The sequence below is a fragment of the Balaenoptera borealis genome (assembly GCF_965194805.1).
Source record: "Balaenoptera borealis genome assembly, chromosome: 6".
Classification (NCBI taxonomy): Eukaryota; Metazoa; Chordata; class Mammalia; order Artiodactyla; family Balaenopteridae; genus Balaenoptera; species Balaenoptera borealis.
This window is the reverse complement of record NC_138863.1, coordinates 7201870-7222727: the sequence shown is the minus strand read 5'-3', so window position 1 is coordinate 7222727 and position 20858 is coordinate 7201870. Positions and strand designations below refer to the sequence as shown.

The 20858-nt window shown below is 48.2% G+C and overlaps 1 protein-coding gene across 2 annotated transcripts in view; it reads right to left on the bottom strand.

Moving 5' to 3' along the window:
* LOC309630872 (ephexin-1-like) overlaps positions 1 to 20858 on the bottom strand; it is a 43797-nt gene that overhangs the window by 12574 nt on the left and 10365 nt on the right. For both annotated transcript variants that reach the window (XM_082396674.1, XM_082396675.1), the window contains exons 4-5: positions 2218 to 2378; positions 795 to 947 (exon numbers count right to left, since the gene is read on the bottom strand). In XM_082396674.1, the coding sequence (XP_082252800.1) occupies positions 795 to 947; positions 2218 to 2378 (314 nt within the window). The remainder of the gene's footprint in view (positions 1 to 794; positions 948 to 2217; positions 2379 to 20858) is intronic.

The window sequence follows — 20858 nt, the reverse complement described above, 5'->3', positions numbered from 1 at the left end:
CACGGCACTCAGGCCCAGAGAGTCTGCTCTCACGGGCCACACCAGTGGACCCCTGGGCACTGCAACATCTAGAATCCTATTCTCCTGTGTGATTGTCTTCTCAATGTTCATCCTCAAAACTGGCATCCCGATTCCCTCAAATCCCAGTTTCAAACCCCAAATGTAAAACAGCCAAACCCCTGAATACTCAAACTTTAAAACATCCCCAGTGAACTACACGGCTTGATGGAAAGACCCAACGAAGTATAATGTCCAGAGGTCACTACTCGGAGAGTCCTTTGGTGCCCATGAGTGTGCTAAGAACATATCACTGGTTAAACTGTGGTTGAAACGTGGTACAGAAATGTGAAGGATTCAAAAGAGGCAAGTTAATGAAAAAACTCTCTCATCGACGGAAACCCCAAGAAAGTTTACAAAATGGGCAGATTAGTAAATTCAAGCGCTTTGCTGGAGAACCACCAAAAAGACTCCTTCCCCCCAACCCTTGCCTTGTCTCTAGTTCAAACCACTTTCCTGCCGTCTTGGGCCTCGAGTTGTCCTCTTGGCCTCAAGCTCCCTTTTCTAAACCTCACAGAGCTCTGCACGGCCATCTGGACACAGGTCCAGTGGGCGCCACGGCTGACTGTCCCGGGGTCAACATTTCCCTAGTGACACCAAAAGCCCCAGAACGTGCCGGAGTTGGACGCTGTCCTGGGAAAGCAGAGACCCAGGGAGCACAGCTCAGTGTCAGCACAAGAGGAGGGGGCCGCCGGGGCCACGCCTGTGCGACGGCCCCGCCGCCCAGCCCTACTCACAGCAGCTGCTTGTAGGTCCTCTCCTGGTAGGTCTGGTTGCTGACGTAGGTGATGTAGACGGAGAAGTGGTCGGCGGCGTAGAGGTACACGATGTCGCACACGTCCGAGATGACGACGTTCTCCTCCATCCGGCGCTCCAGCTCCAAGAGAAACCTGTGGCGGGCAGCGGCTGGCTTAGGGGCGGCTGGCTGCAGAGACCCGGGGCATGTCTCCACCAAACCAACCAACACGACAGGAGGCAGTCCCAGCCAGGGGGGCACATTCCGTCACATCGCGGAATTACTTGTTCAGTTTTTTAGGTGGGTAGTGACATTAGGAGCATTTTTAAAAGGGAGAGACCTCAACTTTCACATCCATACTGGTGCATTTACAGATGAAGTGAGATGACGATGGGGATCTGCTTCAGAATGATCCCGTGGGTGAACCTAGATGCTGAAGCGTGGGCTCGCTACACCGGTGTCTCTACTTCTGCATGTTTAGGGTTTTCCATAATAAAATATAAATAAATACAAAAATAAATAGACACTCCTCCCCCAGTGGGGGTGAGCGGCAGAGACCGAGGGGTCTCTGAGGCTGCTCTGGTCTCAGTCAGCTCTCGCCTTCCTGAGCCTACCAGGTGGGGGGCTGCCACGAGGATCTGGGGGCTGCAAACGGGAAGGTGGGGTGTCCATGTGGAGGGGGACCGACTCAGGAGGGTCCATGGAGAGCCACACACGGTGTGGGTTTGCTGCTGCCCGCGTGCTATTTCACATCTGAACAGGCGGGGTCGGACCAGCTGATAAAAGCTGAGTTCTGCACTTTTAGCTGCAAACCTCCCCAGGCTACAGTGAAAAGGGTAAATGGATCTTTTATCCTAACGGAATGACTGGAGTTCATTTTTTCTTTGCAATAATCAGTCAATAGATGCCTATTCCTCCTCCACTTAAGCTCATCCCATCCTTCTTTAGGCAAAGTATAAGTACAGTCCCAATCGCCACCTCCACACACTCTTGCAAACACCACGCAACCGGAGAAGAGAAAGTGTAAATCCAGGACCGCGCTCCGCGTTGGCCTTCAGAGGGTCTCGGGCCCCACACACACCAAGCCAGGGCCTTGTGACATCAGGATAAAGAGCAGCTCACACGGACACCCCCGGACCAGGTCGTGACACCCGCCACCGATGTGCCTGACTGTGGGAGACACACGGAGCACCTGCGTGGCCGGGAGGGACCTGCAGGCAGCAGTCCTGTCCAGGGCGGTGCGACGGGCCTCGCTGCTGGGAGATCTTTGGATTTATGTATTTAGTTATATCTTATTACAGAAAATTCCAAACATACAAAAGCAGAGAAGCCAGAGTAACAGGCAGTGCCACCAGCCCCGGACGTGCCCCAGGCGAGGAGGAGGGACAGGAAGGGGCCCCACAAGGACCGGGGTGGAGGCTCACCGCTCGCTGACGGCCATGACGTCCAGCACGTTGGAGAAGAGGATGTGCGCCTCGGACGGGTGCAGGATCTTCTTCAGGCGCTCGTTCTCCATGAAGTGGGACACCAGCAGGTTCAGGCTTTTGTAGTAGGAGGCCTCGGAAGTCACCAGCTCGAACATGGCCTGGGATGTGAGGAGGGCCAGTGGTCAGCACCCAGGACTCATCTCCCACCGCTCTCAGACAGATGCAAAGGTTTGATTTTATTTTAGTTTTTTGGCCGCCATGCACGGCTTGCGGGATCTTAGTTCCCCGACCAGGAATCAAACCTGTGCCCCCTGCAGTGAAAGTGCCGAGTCCTAACCACTGGACCGCCAGGGAAGTCCCCAGATGCAAAGGTTTTAAAAGTGAAAGAAGGCTGCTGTCGGGGTCTGCGTTGGCAAGGGCACTGCCATCCGCGGCCAAGACCGCTTGCCCCGCTCACAACAGTGAAGCCGGAGATAGCCTCGTGTCCAAGTACGGAACAAGGTCAAACACGAGGGGCCAGCCATCCGTTGGGTTCCCGACAGCTGCTAAGGGTGACTCAGGACTGTTTCCTGCTGCGGAATGGGTGAGAGAGTCAGCAGTAGAAGGAACCCCACTTCTACACGCCCAGAAAAATGTCTGGAAGGAAACAGGCCATAATGTCAACCACAGGTGTCAGTAGGGGGTGGAGTTTGGGGGTGACTTTTACTCTTTTCTTTTTACCCTTTCAATTGTCTAAAAATTGAAGAATGAGCATATATTGTTTCTTTCATGGTCTTATTTTATAATGTAATCGATAAAGCAATTTTCATTTTGAAAAAGAGAGAAAGAAGACAAGAGAAAGAAATCCATAATCTAATAAGCTTTTTGGAGGCGCCTTCATTCTCTATCATGCTTATCACCTGATTATTGAGCCTATGCAACAGCAAAGTAACCGGACCTCTGTTCCCTCACGTGTCATCTGTGAAGCGAGGGCAGTAGTTGCTGGTTCACCCTCCTTCCTCGCTCTCAAGCAAACCCATGACCCTTCTTGAGACCACCCTGGGACCACCCTCACCTTCCTCTCCCCCATCTCTCTCTGCTGTTCCTCAGCTTAGGGTGGGTTCAGGTCTGGGCCCACAGTGGCTGCCCAGAAGGGACAGTGTAGTGGGATGAACTGTGCGCCCACCCAAAGCTGTGTCCACATGCTAAGCTCCAGCACCTGTGAATGCGAACCTATTTGGCAAAAGGGTCTTTGCGGATATAAGTGAAGGATGTCAAGGTGAGGAGACCATCCTGGATGGAGGGTCTAAATCCAATGACAGGTGTCCTTATAGGAGAGATGCAGAGGGAGACCTGGCAGACACACAGGGAAGAAGGCCAGGTGAGGACACAGGAAGAGACTGGAGTGATGCTGCTTCAAGCCAAGGAACACCTGGAGCCACCGGAAGCGGAAAGAGGCAGAACTGCCAACACGCTGATTTCAGGCTTCTGGCCTCTACAACTGGGGGAGAATAAATTACCACCCAGTTTATGGTAATTTGTTACTGCAGCCCCAGGAAACAAACACAGACAGACAGAGGAGGGCTGGGAGATGGGACAGCGATGAGCGTAGGGGGCCCTGGTCCCTTCCCAGCGTCCCGACCACCCCACATCTCACTCCCTTTGGGCTCCTCCATCCTCCCACTGGCCAGAACCCTGACCCAGGCGGGGCTCCAGGCTCTGGCCACGAAAGCTAGCGCTCCCGGGGCTAGGAAGGATGGTGGAAGGAAGGGAGACAGGGAAGGGAAGAGGGAGGGAGGACCAGCATGTGTTCCAAACACACAAGGCGCTTTCTCGTTCCATCCTCACTGGTCCCCCAGGAAGGACATACAGAAGTTCGCATTTCACTAACAGGAAACAGATGCAGAGGTTAAGTAATGCCCCAAAGTTACTGCTGGAGGGTAGAAGATTCAACCCAAGGTTTTTCCAAGTTCTGGGCTCTGCCCACCAGTACCCACCCCTGCCGACATAGACGCAGGCAGAGCAGGGATTCGACGGCGTCTGCAGGTGGCCTGGCCACTTCCCTGCAAAGCTCGGACAAACAGCCAACCTGGCAAAGTACTTTAAAATAAGCGACATATTTGTAAGTTGGGGATGCTTAACAGCATAAAACTGCCCAGCACCACTGAGAAAGTTCACACAGAGCTCACTCCAGGGTGGCCCACAAATGACAGACCGTGGGCCACCATCAGGGGAGAGCCCACCGGTCCCCTAGTGTCTGTGCCTCACTCAAGACAGTGAGACGAGGCACTGAAACGAGCTGGCGCCCTCTCTGTAGCTGTCCCCAGGTCACAGATGCTTGGTCTGCTTAAAGATATGAAACCACACAAGGCACATCCCACTGGCCTCACTCACGGCAGAGCTGAGGCCTCAGCACGGAAGGCCCCACCCTCTGTCCTGCCAACGTCCAGCCAAGCCCTGCCTGGCAAGGCTGAGACCGCGCTGGGCAGGAAGTTCCTGGAAGCATCTCTGTTACAGATGTTGAAAACAAATCACTTTCCTGCTGCTAAATTTAAGTTTCTTAAGAAAATGTCAGGCCATTACAGCTTGCAAGTTCTAAGCAAATATAGCTAAAAGAAACAAAACAAAACACCCCAAACTGAGACAGACGAGTGTTGCAGATACCAAGAGAGGAAAACACCACCATGCCCAGGACGCAGCCCCGCAGATAAGGCGTGTCTGCTAAGCCACGTCGCCCTGAGCAACGCCTGTGAGGCACAGCTGTGGGGTCACACGCGGGGAGGCGCCCGGAGCCCCGACAGCACCACCATCCTGATCGCCGGGAGGACGGGGGGTCGGGGGCCACCGGGCAGTGGCAGGCGGGCCTCTCAGCCGCTGACACGCAGCGGGCGTTGGGCCTGAATCACTGCTCCTTGATCCCGGCTGTGCCCGTTCACCACAAACTCACCCCCTCTTTCTCCGTTTATAGGCGATTAGTCATCCGTGGATTTTTGTTTTCCAGGGTGTTTGTCTTTATTTTATTGGTCAAATTATTTGCCACATCAGTATGGTCGTCTTTTCCTCATCAATATTATTTTTACTCTCAGTCATTCAAGCCTTTGCACTGAGCGTGGAGCCGACAGGGATCCAGGGCCTGCTCACTCATCCACTCATTCGTTCATTCATTCGTCCGCAAACGCTGACGGGCACTGGTCCAGGCACCCGGCACTCCTCCTCCGTGAACACAGCAAACTCCCTGCTTCCATCCCAGGGCAGTGAAGGCAGAGCAGACGGGAGTAAAATGCATCCCGCTGGGTGTGAGGGATGCTGCGAGCAGACGGGAAGAGGCGTGTGCGAGCACATGAGTGTGTATGTACGCGTGTGACTGTGTGTGCGTGAGTGCGTATATGTCAGTGTGTGTGTGTGTGTGAGCACATGAGAGTGTGTATGTATGCGTGTGACTGTGTGTGCGTGAGTGCGTATATGTCAGTGTGTGTGTGTGTGTGAGCAAATGAGAGTGTGTATGTACGGGTGTGACTGTGAGTGCGTGAGTGTATATATGTCTGTGTGTGTGTGTGTGTGTGAGCACCTGAGAGTGTGTATGTACGCGTGAGACTGTGTGTATGTGACTGCGTGAGTGCGTATATGTCAGTGTGTGTGTGTGTGAGCACATGAGTGTGTATATACGCGTGTGACTGTGTGTACGTGAGTGCGTATATGTCAGTGTGTGTGTGTGTGTGAGCACGAGAGTATGTATGCGTGTGACTGTGTGTGCGTGAGTGCATATATGTTGGTGTGTGTGTGTGTGAGCACATGAGAGTGTGTATGTACGCGTGAGACTGTGTGTATGTGACTGCGTGAGTGCGTATATGTCAGTGTGTGTGTGTGTGTGAGCACATGAGTGTGTATATACGCGTGTGACTGTGTGTACGTGAGTGCGTATATGTCAGTGTGTGTGTGTGAGCACGAGAGTGTGTATGTACGCGTGTGACTGTGTGTACGTGAGTGCGTATATGTCGGTGTGTGTGTGTGAGCACATGAGTGTGTATGTACGCGTGTGACTGTGTGTGCGTGAGTGCGTATATGTCAGTGTGTGTGTGTGAGCACATGAGAGTGTGTATGTACGCGTGACTGTGTGTGCGTGAGTGCGTATATGTCAGTGTGTGTGTGTGAGCACGAGAGTGTGTATGTATGCGTGTGACTGTGTGTGCGTGAGTGCGTATATGTCAGTGTGTGTGTGTGTGTGTGAGCACATGAGAGTGTGTATGTACGCGTGTGACTGTGTGCGTGAGTGCGTATATGTCAGTGTGTGTGTGTGTGAGCACATGAGAGTGTGTATGTACGCGTGTGACTGTGTGCGTGAGTGCGTATATGTCAGTGTGTGTGTGTGAGCACATGAGAGTGTGTATGTACGCGTGTGACTGTGTGTGCGTGAGTCCGTATATGTCAGTGTGTGTGTGTGTGAGCACGAGTGTGTATGTACGCGTGTGACTGTGTGTGCGTGAGTGCGTATATGGCAGTGTGTGTGTGTGAGCACATGAGTGTGTATGTACGCGTGTGACTGTGTGTGCGTGAGTGCGTATATGTCAGTGTGTGTGTGTGTGAGCACATGAGTGTGTATGTATGCGTGTGACTGTGTGTGCGTGAGTGCGTATATGTCAGTGTATGCGTGTGAGTTACTTACTGCAGAGAATCCCTCCTTGGTGAAAGCAGCTGCTGCTCTGCGGCCGGGCTGGCTAAGGCCCCGCATTGCCCACCGTCGGGTTGCAGGGCTCACGCGGGACCGTTACCCTCGGGAGCTCGGTTAGACTGACCCGAATTTTCTGAATCACAGCTTGGTCTCCCATCGGTGCTTAGTGCTGGATTATTCTGCTTGGTATCTGCCAACAGTCATGATATGCTTCCTGGGTTTTTTCCAACCCCGCTACTACTCAGCCCAACTCCCTCCTGGGTTCTTTGCCAAGGGTAAGAGCTGGTCAGCTCTGGACCTTTCTTCGAGGGGCCAGTCCAGGTGGTTTTGCAGCCAGCGAGGGCTGTGCTGGGCCTGGTGTCCACCACAGGCCGCTGAGGAGCAGAGCTGTCAAGGCTTCGGCCTTGGAGTTAGCCAGAGAATGGCTTCATCCCACTAAGCGTGTTTCCACGTGTGCAGGACGAGGACCACAGTCCCCAGAGGAAAGGCCCAGCTGGAGCCGGCCCATCTCAAAGCACCTGGCAGACAGATGTCTGGGGTCGTAATCCATCCGACATCTGTGTGTCGTCTTCACAGGACCTCAAGTGCTTCACGGATGGAGCTCCAGCCAGAGGGGTCAAGGAGGGCCTGTACCAGGAGGTGACATTGGGTCTGAGTCCCAAAGTATGACCCGTTCAGAGCAGGGGGGTGGACACCAGGTGGAGGTGGGAGAGGGGGTGGTGGAGAGGAAGCTGGGGGAGGGGCCCTGGCGGCCAGGCCACTAGAGGGGTCACGTGGGGGCAGAGCAGGCTTCTGTGTACAGTCTTAAGTCCACCCTGCTGGCCGCCGTGTGGACCAGAACCACACAGCCTTGCGTTCCGGAGTCCCCGGGGCTGCTCGATGCTCCTGCGCTCCGCACGTGTTCTCGCCGCTTCCCCCGCCGGCCTGTGGATGAGAAGCCATGCCTGTCTCCCCACAGGCTTGGGAAGAACTGGATTATACTTTTCTCAGTAAACTTAGATTTTTCTCCAAAAAAAGGAAACAACGTATCAGAGAAATCGCCGGAGTTGCAGCTGAGACCATCGCCACAGAGTCTCATGAGCTGACAGGGTTCACCTTTGGTCGGTGAGCATCTCCCCCTCCCTGGGGGAGTCCAGAAACTTCCGAGCCTGCAGACCCCAGGCCAGCCCCGCACCCCACGGAACAGAAGATGCCCCACAGACGCACAGAACCAGGACCCCTCTCCCGATGCAGCCCAGGCCTCGGTGCTGTTCGGGTTCAGGGCCCTCACGCAGCCTTGGGACCGGAGTGGCCCTGAGTCAGGCCCACCTGGACCACCCTAGTCAAGCAGTGCATTTGAAGAAACAGAAGAGACCCCTGACCCATCAGCAAGGGGATGAAAGAGGAAGCCAGGACACCAAGAAAAGTCTGCTTCTGATCAAAAAAGGGAAAAAAACAGCCCCTAACCCACAAAGAGCGCTGTCCGTTAAGAACTCAGTTTACTGACCCACAATTTCCTGTGATCTAAGACAGTTCAGCCTGTGGCATCTCATTTTCCGACGCGGGTCCTCATGGTCCGGGCAGGCAGCTCACGTCATTGGCCTCCACACTCCACCCTGATGTCCCCATTGGTATGGGTCCTTCCTTCTTACAGCATCAGCAAAGCTCAAGGCTGAACAGTCCTTTGCCTTGTTCTTTACCTGCACCGTCTCCTTCTTACAATTCAGGATTCTCTATGGACCCCGTGTGTGGTCATTCTATCCTGGTTTGGATTGGTTTCGGCTTCCTGACCTTGGTGTCAATGCTTCACGGCGGTCTTTGATGCCATAACCTTTATTATGATGCTGTTGCGTGGCCTGAGTCACCAGGGGTCAGAGACAAAAGCGGGCTGACCGAGGACAGACGCTACCCACCACCTCCCTTCACTACTGTTGTTGTCTGGTGTGTCATTGGCAGAGCCAGGAAGCAAAAGCATCCCCTTACCCCTAAGGGTCCCAGGAGGCACCTTCACCTCTGCCTGCATCCCAGGTTCTTTCCAGGACAGATTGTCTGCAGTGGCCGGGACTAAGCTCTTGTCTGAGCAGATGTACAGAAAGGATCTTGTCAGGTAGCCTGCGTTTTCCCACCTGTTATGGACTGAATTGTGTCCCCCAAAGTTCATATGTTGAAGTTCTAACCCCCAATGTGACTGCATTTGGAGATGGGGCCTTTGAAGAGGTAATTACAGTTAATGCGCTCATAAGGGTGGGCCCCTAATCCAACATGACTGGTGAACTTACAAGAAGAGGAACAGACACCTCACACCTCTGTGTAAGGGATGCACATACACAGAGGAAAGACCATGTGAGGACACAGTGAGAAGGTGGCCACCTGCAAACCGAGGAGGGAGGCCTCACCAGAAACCAGCCCTGCCAGCACCTTGATCTTGGACTTCCAGCCCCCAGAACTATGAGAATAAATGTCTGTGGGTTAGCCACCCAGTCTGAGGTATTCTGTTATGGCAGCCCAAGCTGGCTAAGGCACCAGCTACTTTCCCATCCAACGCCAAGAACTCTGTCCCTCTCCATCCTCCGGGCTGGACATTCAGTCCATGCTGCCTTCACCACCCATCTGACCAGATCATGGACTGGAGGGCGAGGGCAGGGGGCCCCTCCTGACACAGGACACACATCCCTCAAGGAACAAGGCAACGCTAGACATTATTCCAAACTGCTGTAAATGAGGCCTGGGACCAGAGTCCAGAGAAAGGAGACATTCTCTGCAGGAGGCTCCCAGGTCACTGGGGAGGTTCAGACCAGAATGATGGCTGTTCATCAATATTCTGTAAAACAGCATGTACTGCTTCCAAAAAATCACACTGGGGAGAAAAAGGCTGTTTTGCAAGATCTGCTGAGCACTCCCTGATGCCCCTTTGCCAGTTTGGGCATCACTTTCTCTCCAAATCCAGGAAACTCTTGGCTACATTTCTCTCTTAGTCAATACCTTCCTGTCTGAGACACATTGATGGGTGTGACACTTCATTGGTAAATAGTGGCCATAAGGGGCTTCCCTGGTGGCGCAGTGGTTAAGAATCTGCCTGCCAATGCAGGGGACACGGGTTCGAGCCCTGGTCTGGGAAGATCCCACATGCCACGGAGCAACTAAGCCCGTAAGCCACAACTACTGAGCCTGCGCGCCTGGAGCCTGTGCTCCGCAACGGGAGAGGCCGCAACAGTGAGAGGCCCGCACACCGCGATGAAGAGTGGCCCCCGCTTGCCGCAACTAGAGAAAGCCCTCGCACAGAAACGAAGACCCAACACAGCCGAAAATAAATAAATAAATTAAAAAAAAAAATAGTGGCCATAAATGTCCTTGTTCTCTCCACCTTGTCTATGCAGGGTTATCAGAGATAAATGGCACCAGCGGGCAAATAATAGTAACAGCTGCCATTTGTCCAACTCCTAACCCGTGCCTGGTGTAATGCTGAGTACTTCCAATGTGTCATCTCCCTCCGTCCTCACTACAATCCTGGAGGTCACCCAACCGTCCCCACTGTGTGGATGAGAGGGCCGGGGCCACACAGCCGGTGAGTGGCAAAACCAAGGTTCGCACCCCATCCTTCTGACCTCAGGGCTCTGTGTCTTGACCACTCTGCTAGAGACGCCCTTCCACAGAAATGCCCAGGCTTTCCCGTGAGCCTGCGGGCCTGCAGTGGCGCCAGGCTGGTAGCCCCTCTCCTTGCAGGTCGGTCTTGGTCTGCTGTTATTTACGCAGAAGCCCCTTCCTTCCCACCCTAGGCTCTTTCCAGGTTCTTAATCATCTTTTTAGCTTTACATGGTGCTTTCAAGTAGGTGCTTGATAATACGTTTGTTAAAAGAAAACCTTTAAACCAGTGCTCAAATGCGAACCAGGCCTGGCGTCGGGTCGATGGGTTGTACAGGCGGATGAGTCGTGCCCACGACTCACAACTTCCACCCAAAGGCTCGGCTCCCAGACCTGTCCTCCTCGGGGCCGTCTGTGTCTCTTTACAAGGACACTGTTAGCTGTGCCCGTCGTTCGTCCTCCTTTCCTGGCTCCTGCTGGCCTGAATGTCCGATGTCCCATCTCCTTTACCAGGTGGCTTCCTGAAAGGCCTGGCCTCGGTGCAGCACACAGGAAACTCCAAATGTTTACTGAGCACCTCCCAAGAGCTGGGGGCTGGGGGCTGCGGGCACTGGGGATTCCCGAGATGACCAAGAGCTGATCCCTGCCCCTGGGAGGTCACCGGCTCAGGAAACCACAGTTGCTGGGGGGCTGGGGTCCATGATGCTGTCCTGCCCTCCCCACCTCACTCATTCCACAGACATGTGCCCAGAGCCACCTCCAGGTAGTGGCTCGGCTTGATGCTGGGGACACAGAAGGACACAGACACACCAGGGAGGCAGCGGCTTGGGCACAGCCAATGACAGCTCTGCAGTGATGCCCATGGTGGAGTGGGAGGGGGCTTTGCCATGGCAGGGGGAGATGGGGAGGCAGGCAGCCAGAGAAGGCTTCCGGAAGGGGCTGTCAGAGTCAAAGAAGCAATAAGACTTAGCCAGGCAAAAAGGAAAAAAAAAAACCCCAGCATTTCTCAGCCTGGTCCTGCGACCACAGGTGTTTGTGAAAATGCAGATTCCCAGGAACCTCCCCAGTCCCCCGCATAACCTGTCCTTTAACAAGATCCCCAGGTCGTTCTGAGGCATGGCAGAGTCTGAGGACCCCTGGTGCCAGGGCTGGGGGCCCCCAGCCCCAAACCCTCCCCGGGTACCTTTCTTTCGCACTTATCACCTTGAGTGCTAAGCGTTAGGGCACCTGCCCAATGCCGGACTTCGCTGTTAGTGCCTGGAGGGTGGGAGGAGATGGAGAGAAAGCTGGGCCAGAATGCCGAGGGGTTTGGTGGGGGGATGGGGGGGGTCCCTCCTCGGGCTCAGGCTGCCTTGGAGGCCATGGGACGTCACAGCGCAGGCTCTGTGCCCTTGTGCTGGTGGGAGTTACGACCACCTGGGTTGGCTGTAGGCTGAGCCTTGTGCTTAAGATGCTCAGCCCCTGTGCAGACCACAGACCCCAAAGACAAGCCCGTGGCCCCCGAGGGCCTGAGGGTGCCCCAGCCACTCAGGCGAGCTGCCTCCGCTCTCCTCTGGGGGTGTCAGCAGGAGCCGGGGAGCGGCGTCCTCCGCCAGAGGCTGCGCCTGCCCTCTGCTTTGGGCCTTGAGCCCTTCTGCTGCCAGCAGCGGCCACCCTGGGTGGATCTGCACCCTCGCTCTGCCAGACCTTGCTTCCCACGTGATCCTACAGTCCATGCGCAAAGCTTTCCTCACTTCCGCGGCTAGAAGAGTAATTCATACCTCAGAGACATTAGAGTGGACAGAAGTGACTAAGAAAAGGCTTTGAGTTAAGAAGCAGCCTCTAGAGCCCCTCTCTCATCCTCGAATAATTACGATGGAGTCGGATTCCAGAGCCCAGGCTCTGCTGCAGCGTGGTCTCTAGTCAGTGCGGGAAATGCAAGAAGTGCCAAGACCGGGGGCCTCCACGGGGGCCACGGGGCCTCAGCGTCACCCAGGGTGATGACAACTTAGTCCCGGGGTGGCTGTGGAACTAGGGATCACACATTAAATGTGAGTTGGCATGCAGGCCCTGGGGGGCCCGGTGCGCCTCCACACCACCAGCTGCCCAAACCCAAGCCTTGGCAAGCTCACACACATCACAAGCCAATTGTGACGTTTTCTCAAGATGACCTGGTTAATAAGATAACTTACAAAAAAGTACACACGAAAATAGACATAAATTTTAAAAGACACATGCTTGAAAAGATGCCCAACCTCATTCACAACAAGAGAAATGCAAAGTAAAACCACAACACAATATCATTTATGATCTTGCACACTGGTCAAGATAAACTCGTCGGATGCTGTACCACATTGATGATAGGGAACCAGCACCCTCTCATACAGCTGAAGTGTGAAGACAACTTGGCAATATCTTCTCAAAATTTAAAAAGTGTGTAACCTTTAACCCAACAGTTCCACTTCGCAGTTCCCATAGTATTCCATCGTACAGCTCTGTCTTTTATTACTATAAATAATGCTGCAATGAACATCCTTGATACACAACGTTTCTAGTTGCAGTCCGTCAACAGGGGACTGGTTAAATAAATTATGGAACATCATAAACAATGGAGGTCCATAAAGCTAGAAAAAAAAAAGTAAGAAAAGAAAAGAAAAAAAAGAATGGGGAACTCTGGGCTGATCTGGAAATACTGTCAAAATATTTTGCTAAGTAAAAAAAAAAAAAGCAAGGCACACAGCAGTGTACATAGAGTTTACCATTTGTGTAACATACACACACACACACGCATGCACAAGCACGCACATACTGGCCCTGAGGGCCAGGGGTTGGTGGGGGAAACTATTTTCGCTGTAATTCTGTTTGCTCTGTTTCAACTTTATATCAGGTGCATAAATTATTTATCCAAAAGATTTACTTTAAAAATGACACATGGTAATACTGTCACTTTGCTAAAGTAGGTATAGGTGCTTGCTTTCTAAATCAAATAGAAGGGGAGCTATCTGATATTTTGGGTGATGGCTCCTGTCCGCCTTAAAGCATGGGGCAAAGAGCCCTGCCCCCTCTGAATTCGGGATTGATTTGCTGAATTGTTAGGGTTTATCCTACAGAGAGGAATATATGATTCAATGAAGGTTGGTAAATAAAATAACAATCACGATTCAATTTTCTGAAAGAAGTATATCATGTTAAAAACCGTTAAGTAATTTCCTTCTAAAATGGACTGTTTTCTTTTGGAAAAAGAATGTAAGTATATTTCAGTTCTAAGTTGTGAAAACAAGTTGAAAAACAACAAAAATACAACTCTGATTTCAGAGGCTGAGCACACTCGGACTGTGAGTTATATCCAAACTTGCTAGCTCCCTGGGAAGTCACTCCCTCCTCGTTCCCAGGGGGACGAAGCTGGAAGTCTAGTTCGGGCACATAGGGGCGGTGCCACCACAAGTGCCAGCCTGCGTGGACCACCCCCCCAGGAGTGTACATGTAGCCCTGTTTCCGTGGAGATGCTCAAAATATCATTCCCGGCTCATTTTTCGAGCTGTGCACAGCCAGCCCCCCAAGATCAGGGACCATGTGGAGTCCGTCTTTATCTGATCTGGGGGCACCACCCACGCCAGCGGCAGGAGCGACTGCTCCAGGGACGCTGTTGGGGCAGCACCTCCAGCTTCTCCTTTGTTTCTCACGGTGTCAGCTGTGGCGAGAGTTTGTAGGTTTATCGCAGTGACTGTCCCCACCTCCCCCATTTGAACACCCGACCCTTCCCCAGCTGCCCCCTTCCTAACTTTATAATTTGAATATCTGTCTACTTATTTTCTCAAACCATTGTGTTCTGAAACAGTAATTGAGAAACCATTCCAAATAGGAGGGTGGGAACCAAGCGCTTCAGAGTAAGTTAAAAAACAAAAAGTAAACCAAGAAAATCCTACACGACATCTAAGACAACGCTTTGCAATTTCAGCTGCCTAATTTTTACTTTAAAAAGGAGGTGGAAAACATACAATTTTATTCTTAAATCCTGATTCTTCAGTGACTGATTAAGACTCAGGCCCACCAAAAGGCCATCATTTGGGGGTCTTTTCCTTGTGTGAACAGTAGTTCATTGGGACCTGCTGCTTTTGTAGCTAAAGAAAGAGGTGTTCCAACAACAGATTGAGCTGCCAGTACAAGCTGCCCGACTTGCTCTGATAAATGAAAAGATGATCTGATGCAGAAGTCACTGATTTGGAACGTAAAGTCTGAAGATCTCAGTGTTGTGTTCATTGCCAGATATTAACAAAATAGAAAATAGAAACTCACATTAAGCTCTTTAAAATAAATATGAAAAGTCAGGCTATAAAGACTCAGAGAGAGATGCATTGAAGCCCATGTGCCCTGTGCTGTTCACTACTGCACGTGACCACAGTTATTCTTAGGTCATCCTAACTTACTTAAATATCTTGATCTGATCCATTGGAAATGACAAAAATACAATTTATTAAATATCTTTATTTTCTATGCCCACTCTTCTATACATGTAATGTTCTATCCTGCATTTTAAAAACAATATGTTATTCTTTCATTCTTTGAAATGAAAAACATGTCATTTCATTCTTTGAAAACATGCTTTTTAATGTTTGTGCCTTTGTATAGTTGTACACTGTCTTACTAAATAAATAATTCCCTATAATTGGGCATTTAGGGTTCTTCCTCCATTCTTCCTCTGATTTTTGCTTGAATGGAAAGCCTAATAAGTATTCGTGTACACTTCTGATTATTTTTCAAGATAACTTCTAGAAACAGAAACACTAGACGGTAAATAAACATATTCTTGTAAGGGGGTTAATACAAGCATTGCTATACTCTTTCCATCAGCTGTGTTCGAGAGAAGTCATTTAAAAATCCCCCCAACGCTAGGTTTTAAATATATTTATATTTAAAAGTCTCTGCCATTTTGAAATGTCGGTGCCTCAATGTTGCTTTAATTTGTACCTCTTTCATTACCAGTGAGTTTGATTTTTTTCCTTTTTTCATTTAATCACCAGCCACTTTTTCTATGAGAATTGTTTTGCCCATTTTTCTTTAGGGTGCTTATCTTTTTCTTATCCATAGAGCTTTCTAATTGATGGAAACCTGAGTTTTGCTGATGTATACAAAAACAACTGATTTTTGCAGGTTTATTTTATAATCCACCACCTCCCTGCTCTGCCTTATGAGATCCAGTATTTTTTACTCCCTCGGGATTTTTAAGTAGGCAGCTGTCACTGGCAGATAAGGGTGGTTTTGACCTTCCTTCTTTATGGGTTTGTCTCTTTTCCTTTTCTCATTGTTTTGCCCTGGCCGCAGCTTCCAGAGCAATGGCAGGGTTACCAAGCATTGTCCTCTCACCTTTATTGCCACCAAAGATTCTTCATTAAGTAGGAGGCTGGTTATAGATCTGAGATACTCTTTGTAAATTTCAGAAAGTATCCTTCTGAGTTTTGTTTAGAAATTGATGTTTTACTCCCCTTTTGAACCCCTTTGAAGGTCAGCGTATTTTTCTCCTCTGGCCTATTAACATGATAAATTTTGGTTTCAAACATTACCATCTTTGCAGTAATTTCTGTGCTCAATGTTATTCTTTTAATGTATCTCCAGATTTGATTTACTTATGTTTTATGTAAATTTTTGCCTTAATTCAGAGTGAGACAGATCTATGTTTTATTTTGGGGGAGAGGCCAGAAGAGTACTTAACAAAATGGAGACATCTAACTCTTTTTACAATGCTTTAGTTTTTAAATGAACGTACAGTAAAATTGACTTTTGGGGGCTGTACAGTTCTATGAATTTTGACCCATGTATAGATTCTTGCAACCAGTACTATAACCAAGACACATAACAGTTCCATCACTCCAAAAAAAAAACCCCTTGTGCTTTCCCACTCTAGTCACAGCCTACCCCTACCCCTCACCCCTGGCAACCACTGATCTGTTCTCTGTCCCTATAGCTTTGTCATGTTCAGAATGTCATATAAATGGAATCACGTACTGTGCAACCTTTCTGACCTCTTTCACTCAGCAAAATGCCTCTGAGATTCATCTGAGTTGTGTGTATCAATAGTTCATTTCTTTTTCTTACTGAGTAGTGTGCCATTGTACAAATGTTCCAGAGTTTGTTTATCCATCTATCTGTTAAAGGACATTTGGATTGTTACCAGTTGTGGGCAATTATGAATAGACCTACTATAAACATTCATGTACAGGTTTCTGTGGGAACATAGGTTTTTGTTTCCTTGGGGTAGTGGTTCTCAACCACCAACTATTTTTGCTACCTGGGTGATATTCAGCTAGGTATAGAGACATTTTTGGTTGTCACGACTGGGAGTAGGGGTGCTACAGGCATCTGGTGGCAGAGGCCAAGGACGCTGCCTAACCTATAATGCACAGGAGAGCATCCCCCAACAAAGGATGATCCAGCCCAAATGTCAATAGTGTTGCTGTGGAGACACTGCTCTAGGTAAACACCCAGGACTGGGATTGCTGGGCTGCAGGTAAGTGTATCTTTCACTTTATAAGAAACTGCCAACAGTTCTCCAGAGCAGCTGTACCATTTTGTAATCCCACCAGCAATACATGAGAGCTCCAGTTACTCCACATCCACACCAGCACTTCGTATTGTACTTAGTTATTTTTAGCCAGTGTGTATTATTATTATTATTAGTTCTAAGAATTTTTGTAGATTCCCTGAGATTGTCTATGTGCACAGTCATATCATCCATGAAGAGGGGCAGTTTATTTCTAACTTCCCTGGAGACTTTCTCTTTGACTCAGGGTTTCCACAGAAATGTGCTGCTTGATTTCCAAGTGCTTGGAGGTTTTCCTGTTATCTTTATGTCATTGATTTCTAGTTTAATTCTATTATGGTCAGGTCATACTTTGCATGATTTAAATTCTTTTAATTTGTTAAAGTGTGGTGTGGTCTATCTCGGTGAATGTTCCTTGTGTCCTTGAAAACAATGTGTATTCTGCTATGGTTGAGTGGAGTGCTTTATACACGTTAATTAGTTCCAGTTGGTTGATGGCACTCAACTCCTCTTAGATCCTTACTGACTTTGTCTCCTACTTCTACTAATTACTGAGAGGAGTGTTGAAGTTATTATCTATAACTGTGGATTTTGTTTTTAATGTATATGTGCTCTAATGATCAGATTTAGTTACTAATATTATATTACCGTCAAATAATTTGTGTTTCCCTCCTTTCTATCTTTAGACCAGGGGTCAGGGCTGGCCACCTGTAACTATATAAAGTTGTACTGGAACTCAGTCATGTCCATTCCTTTACACATTGTCTATTTGCTGCTATGGCATTACAATGGAGAGCTGAGTGGTTGTGAAGGAGGCTGTATGGCCTACAAAGCCTGAAATATTTACAAAGTGGCCCTTTAAGTTTGATGATCCCTGCTCTAGAACTGCACCGACCAATATGCTGGCAATGTGCGGCTTAATTTTAGTTTAAGTAGAATTAAACATTTAGCTCCTCAGTTGCACTGGCCACATTTCAAATGCTCAGTAGCCACGTGTGGCTACGGACTATTGAAGACGCAGACATAGAATATTTCCAACATGACAGAAAGTTCTGCTGGACAGCAGTGTTCCAGGTTATTCTAAGCAACACGGGACCCTTCTGTGCTTTGACCATTTCGGACAATTCCGTCATCTGGGTGCAACATCTCTTTCGTAGATTTTTTAAAAGTTACTGGTATATTTTGGTCGTTATTTTACTTTTTATTTTTGAGTCAATTTTTGTAGCGTATATTTTCCTAGAAAATCACTCATCTCACCAAGACTTTTACACGGTATCTTTCGGATCGCGGCCCTGCCTGCTTTCCTTAGGAGTGTGTCTGTGTGTGTGTTTTCCTCCTAATGTCTCAAGCTGCCATCTTAGTTCATTTAACTTACCTTTATTCCTTATTTAATAATTAAAGCATGTTAGGTTGTGAATTTTTATCCAAATGCAGCTTTGGCAGCATTCCATATATTTTAAAATGTAGTACCCTCCTCATTATCTTTGAAATAATCTGTAATTATAAAATTTATTTCCCTATCTCAAAAGTTAGGAACATTTTAAACATTTCTGATTTGAGGTTTTTACATTGTTTAAATTTATTTTTTTGTTTCAGTGCACTGCGGTGAGAGATTATGGCCTATACAATTTTAATAAATATTCACTGAGCTTTTTCTTATGGTTTAATACACGGCTGCTTTTTGGTGGTATCTATGGACACTGGGAAATAAAATATTGCCTCTCTTTAGAGCAGTGCTGTCCAACAGAAATATAATGTAAGTCTCATATACAGTTTTAAATTTTCTAGTAACCACATTAAAAAAAGGTAAAAAGAAATGGGGAAATTTTAATATATCTTATTTAATCCAATATATCCAGAATATTATGTCAACATGTAATATAAAAATTATTAATAAGATAGTTTACTTTCTTTTTCCTTGTACTAAATCTGCAAAATTTGGTGTGTATTTTACACACACAGTACACCTCAATTAGGACTAGCCACGTGTCAAGTGCTCAAGAGCCACATGTGGCAGGGGGCTACCAAAGTGGGCAGTGCGGCTTTAGAGAGTACAAAGATCAGTGAAAATATTTTAAGTCAACCTCATTATTTTTTTCAGATTCCTTATATCCCTGTTATGTCCCACTGCTACAGAAACAGTACAGCGTGTACCACAGCTTCTGCTCATGTCTCTGACAGACTCTGCTCTGTTTGGCTTCCGTTTCAAGGTACTTTATCATAGTTATCTTTTCATTGTAAAGTGCACCTCTTGGGAACGGCCTTCCTAATCGTACAACACAACATCCAGAAGATCAGGTTTAAATAAATAAAAAGACTGACAGGTTTTCTATAAAAATGAGAAAAGATTTTTAAGTGGAAAAAGATACAACTTTTTGTTGAAGAATGTCAGCCTGTTGCCAGCTCTTTATCTGTACTAACGCATTTGATCTTCACAACTCTGTGTATGAGCTCAATTTTACAGATAAGGAAGCAGAGGCACAGAGAAGTTAAGTGACTTGCTCAAAGTCACTCAGCTAAGAAGTAGCAGAACTGGGATTCAAACCCAAGGAGTTGGGCTCCTGTGCCTGTGTGCATAAACTCTGTGCTACATCACCTCCCTATGTTTTTACTGTGGGAGAAAACATTTGAAACATATAAACAAATCATATCCATAATATGTAAAAAGATGCTATCAATCAAGAAGACAAACATAAATAACCCCATAGAAAAATGGGCAAAGAACAGGCAATTCATAGACAAAGAAATGGAAACAGCCAATAAGCATAAGAAAAGATGCTCAATTTATGTCATCAAGGACAGGCAGGTTAAAACAAGATATGGTTTTTCATCCAACAGATTAGAGCAAAAATCAAGAAGTTTGCTAACGGGGTTAGGAGGGTGTGTGAAAATGGCCTCTCTCGCACTGCCGTAGTGTGAAATTTGAACTGCCTTTTTGAATGGCGATTTGGTGGTATCCACCACAATTGAAAACACACTTCACTTTTCACCCACAATTCCACTTCCGGGCATCTATCCTACGGCTGTGGTCTCGCACGGGCGTGAAGATGCAGGCACACAGAAGCTCTCTTAACCCAGCTCCACATGACCCATGTGCCCGGGGTCACGTGCACTGCTTCCCTGCAAAGCCCTGCGAAGACCCGCTGAGGGCCGGGCACAGGCTGCCCTCCACCTGCCACCTGCACACTTCTCTCCCCACCTGTGAGCCCCATGTTTGTCCTTAAACTTATGCAAGCCAGTCGTACTTGCTCTGCAATTATGTCCTTACTGGATAAAAACTAAAGAATTTTCAGTACAAAGAGAGTTGTTTTTATGAAAAGTAAGCTGAAAGCTCTAAGAGGCCAGTTAAAGGCAAGTTGCTAAAAACCAAAAGCCAAATCAAACTGCTCTTGAATAAACAGGTGTAAAATATGGGGGAAAACATCATAAAGATCTACAAGGATTTTGCACTTAAGAGTCTTCACAAGTGTCTAAAGTCCAAAATCACACCGTGCTTTATGACTATAATTTACCAGGAGAGAGAAAGTGAACACAGCTGGTCCTCCAGTGAGAACCCAGGAGCCAAGAAAAGGCCTGCACACGTGTGCGTTGTTTGCATTTTTTTAAATAATGAAAATGTATTAATGAGTAGCTTATTTAATTTTAAAACTTTAAAAAATAAAGTGATAAACTTTAACAATACAAAATGACTCACTGTTCCCTTTGGTAACTTTTCTTGCCCTGAATTGTAATCTGTAGGATAATATCATGGGTTTAGTTTTCTAATCAGTTGGATAATTTCTGCCTTTCAATGGAGGATTTAAGCAATTTACATTTATGGTTATAACAGATACATTTGCTATGAACTCTGCCACCTTATTTTATTTTTAATATTTATTTATTTATTTATTTAATTTATTTATTTGTCTGCGT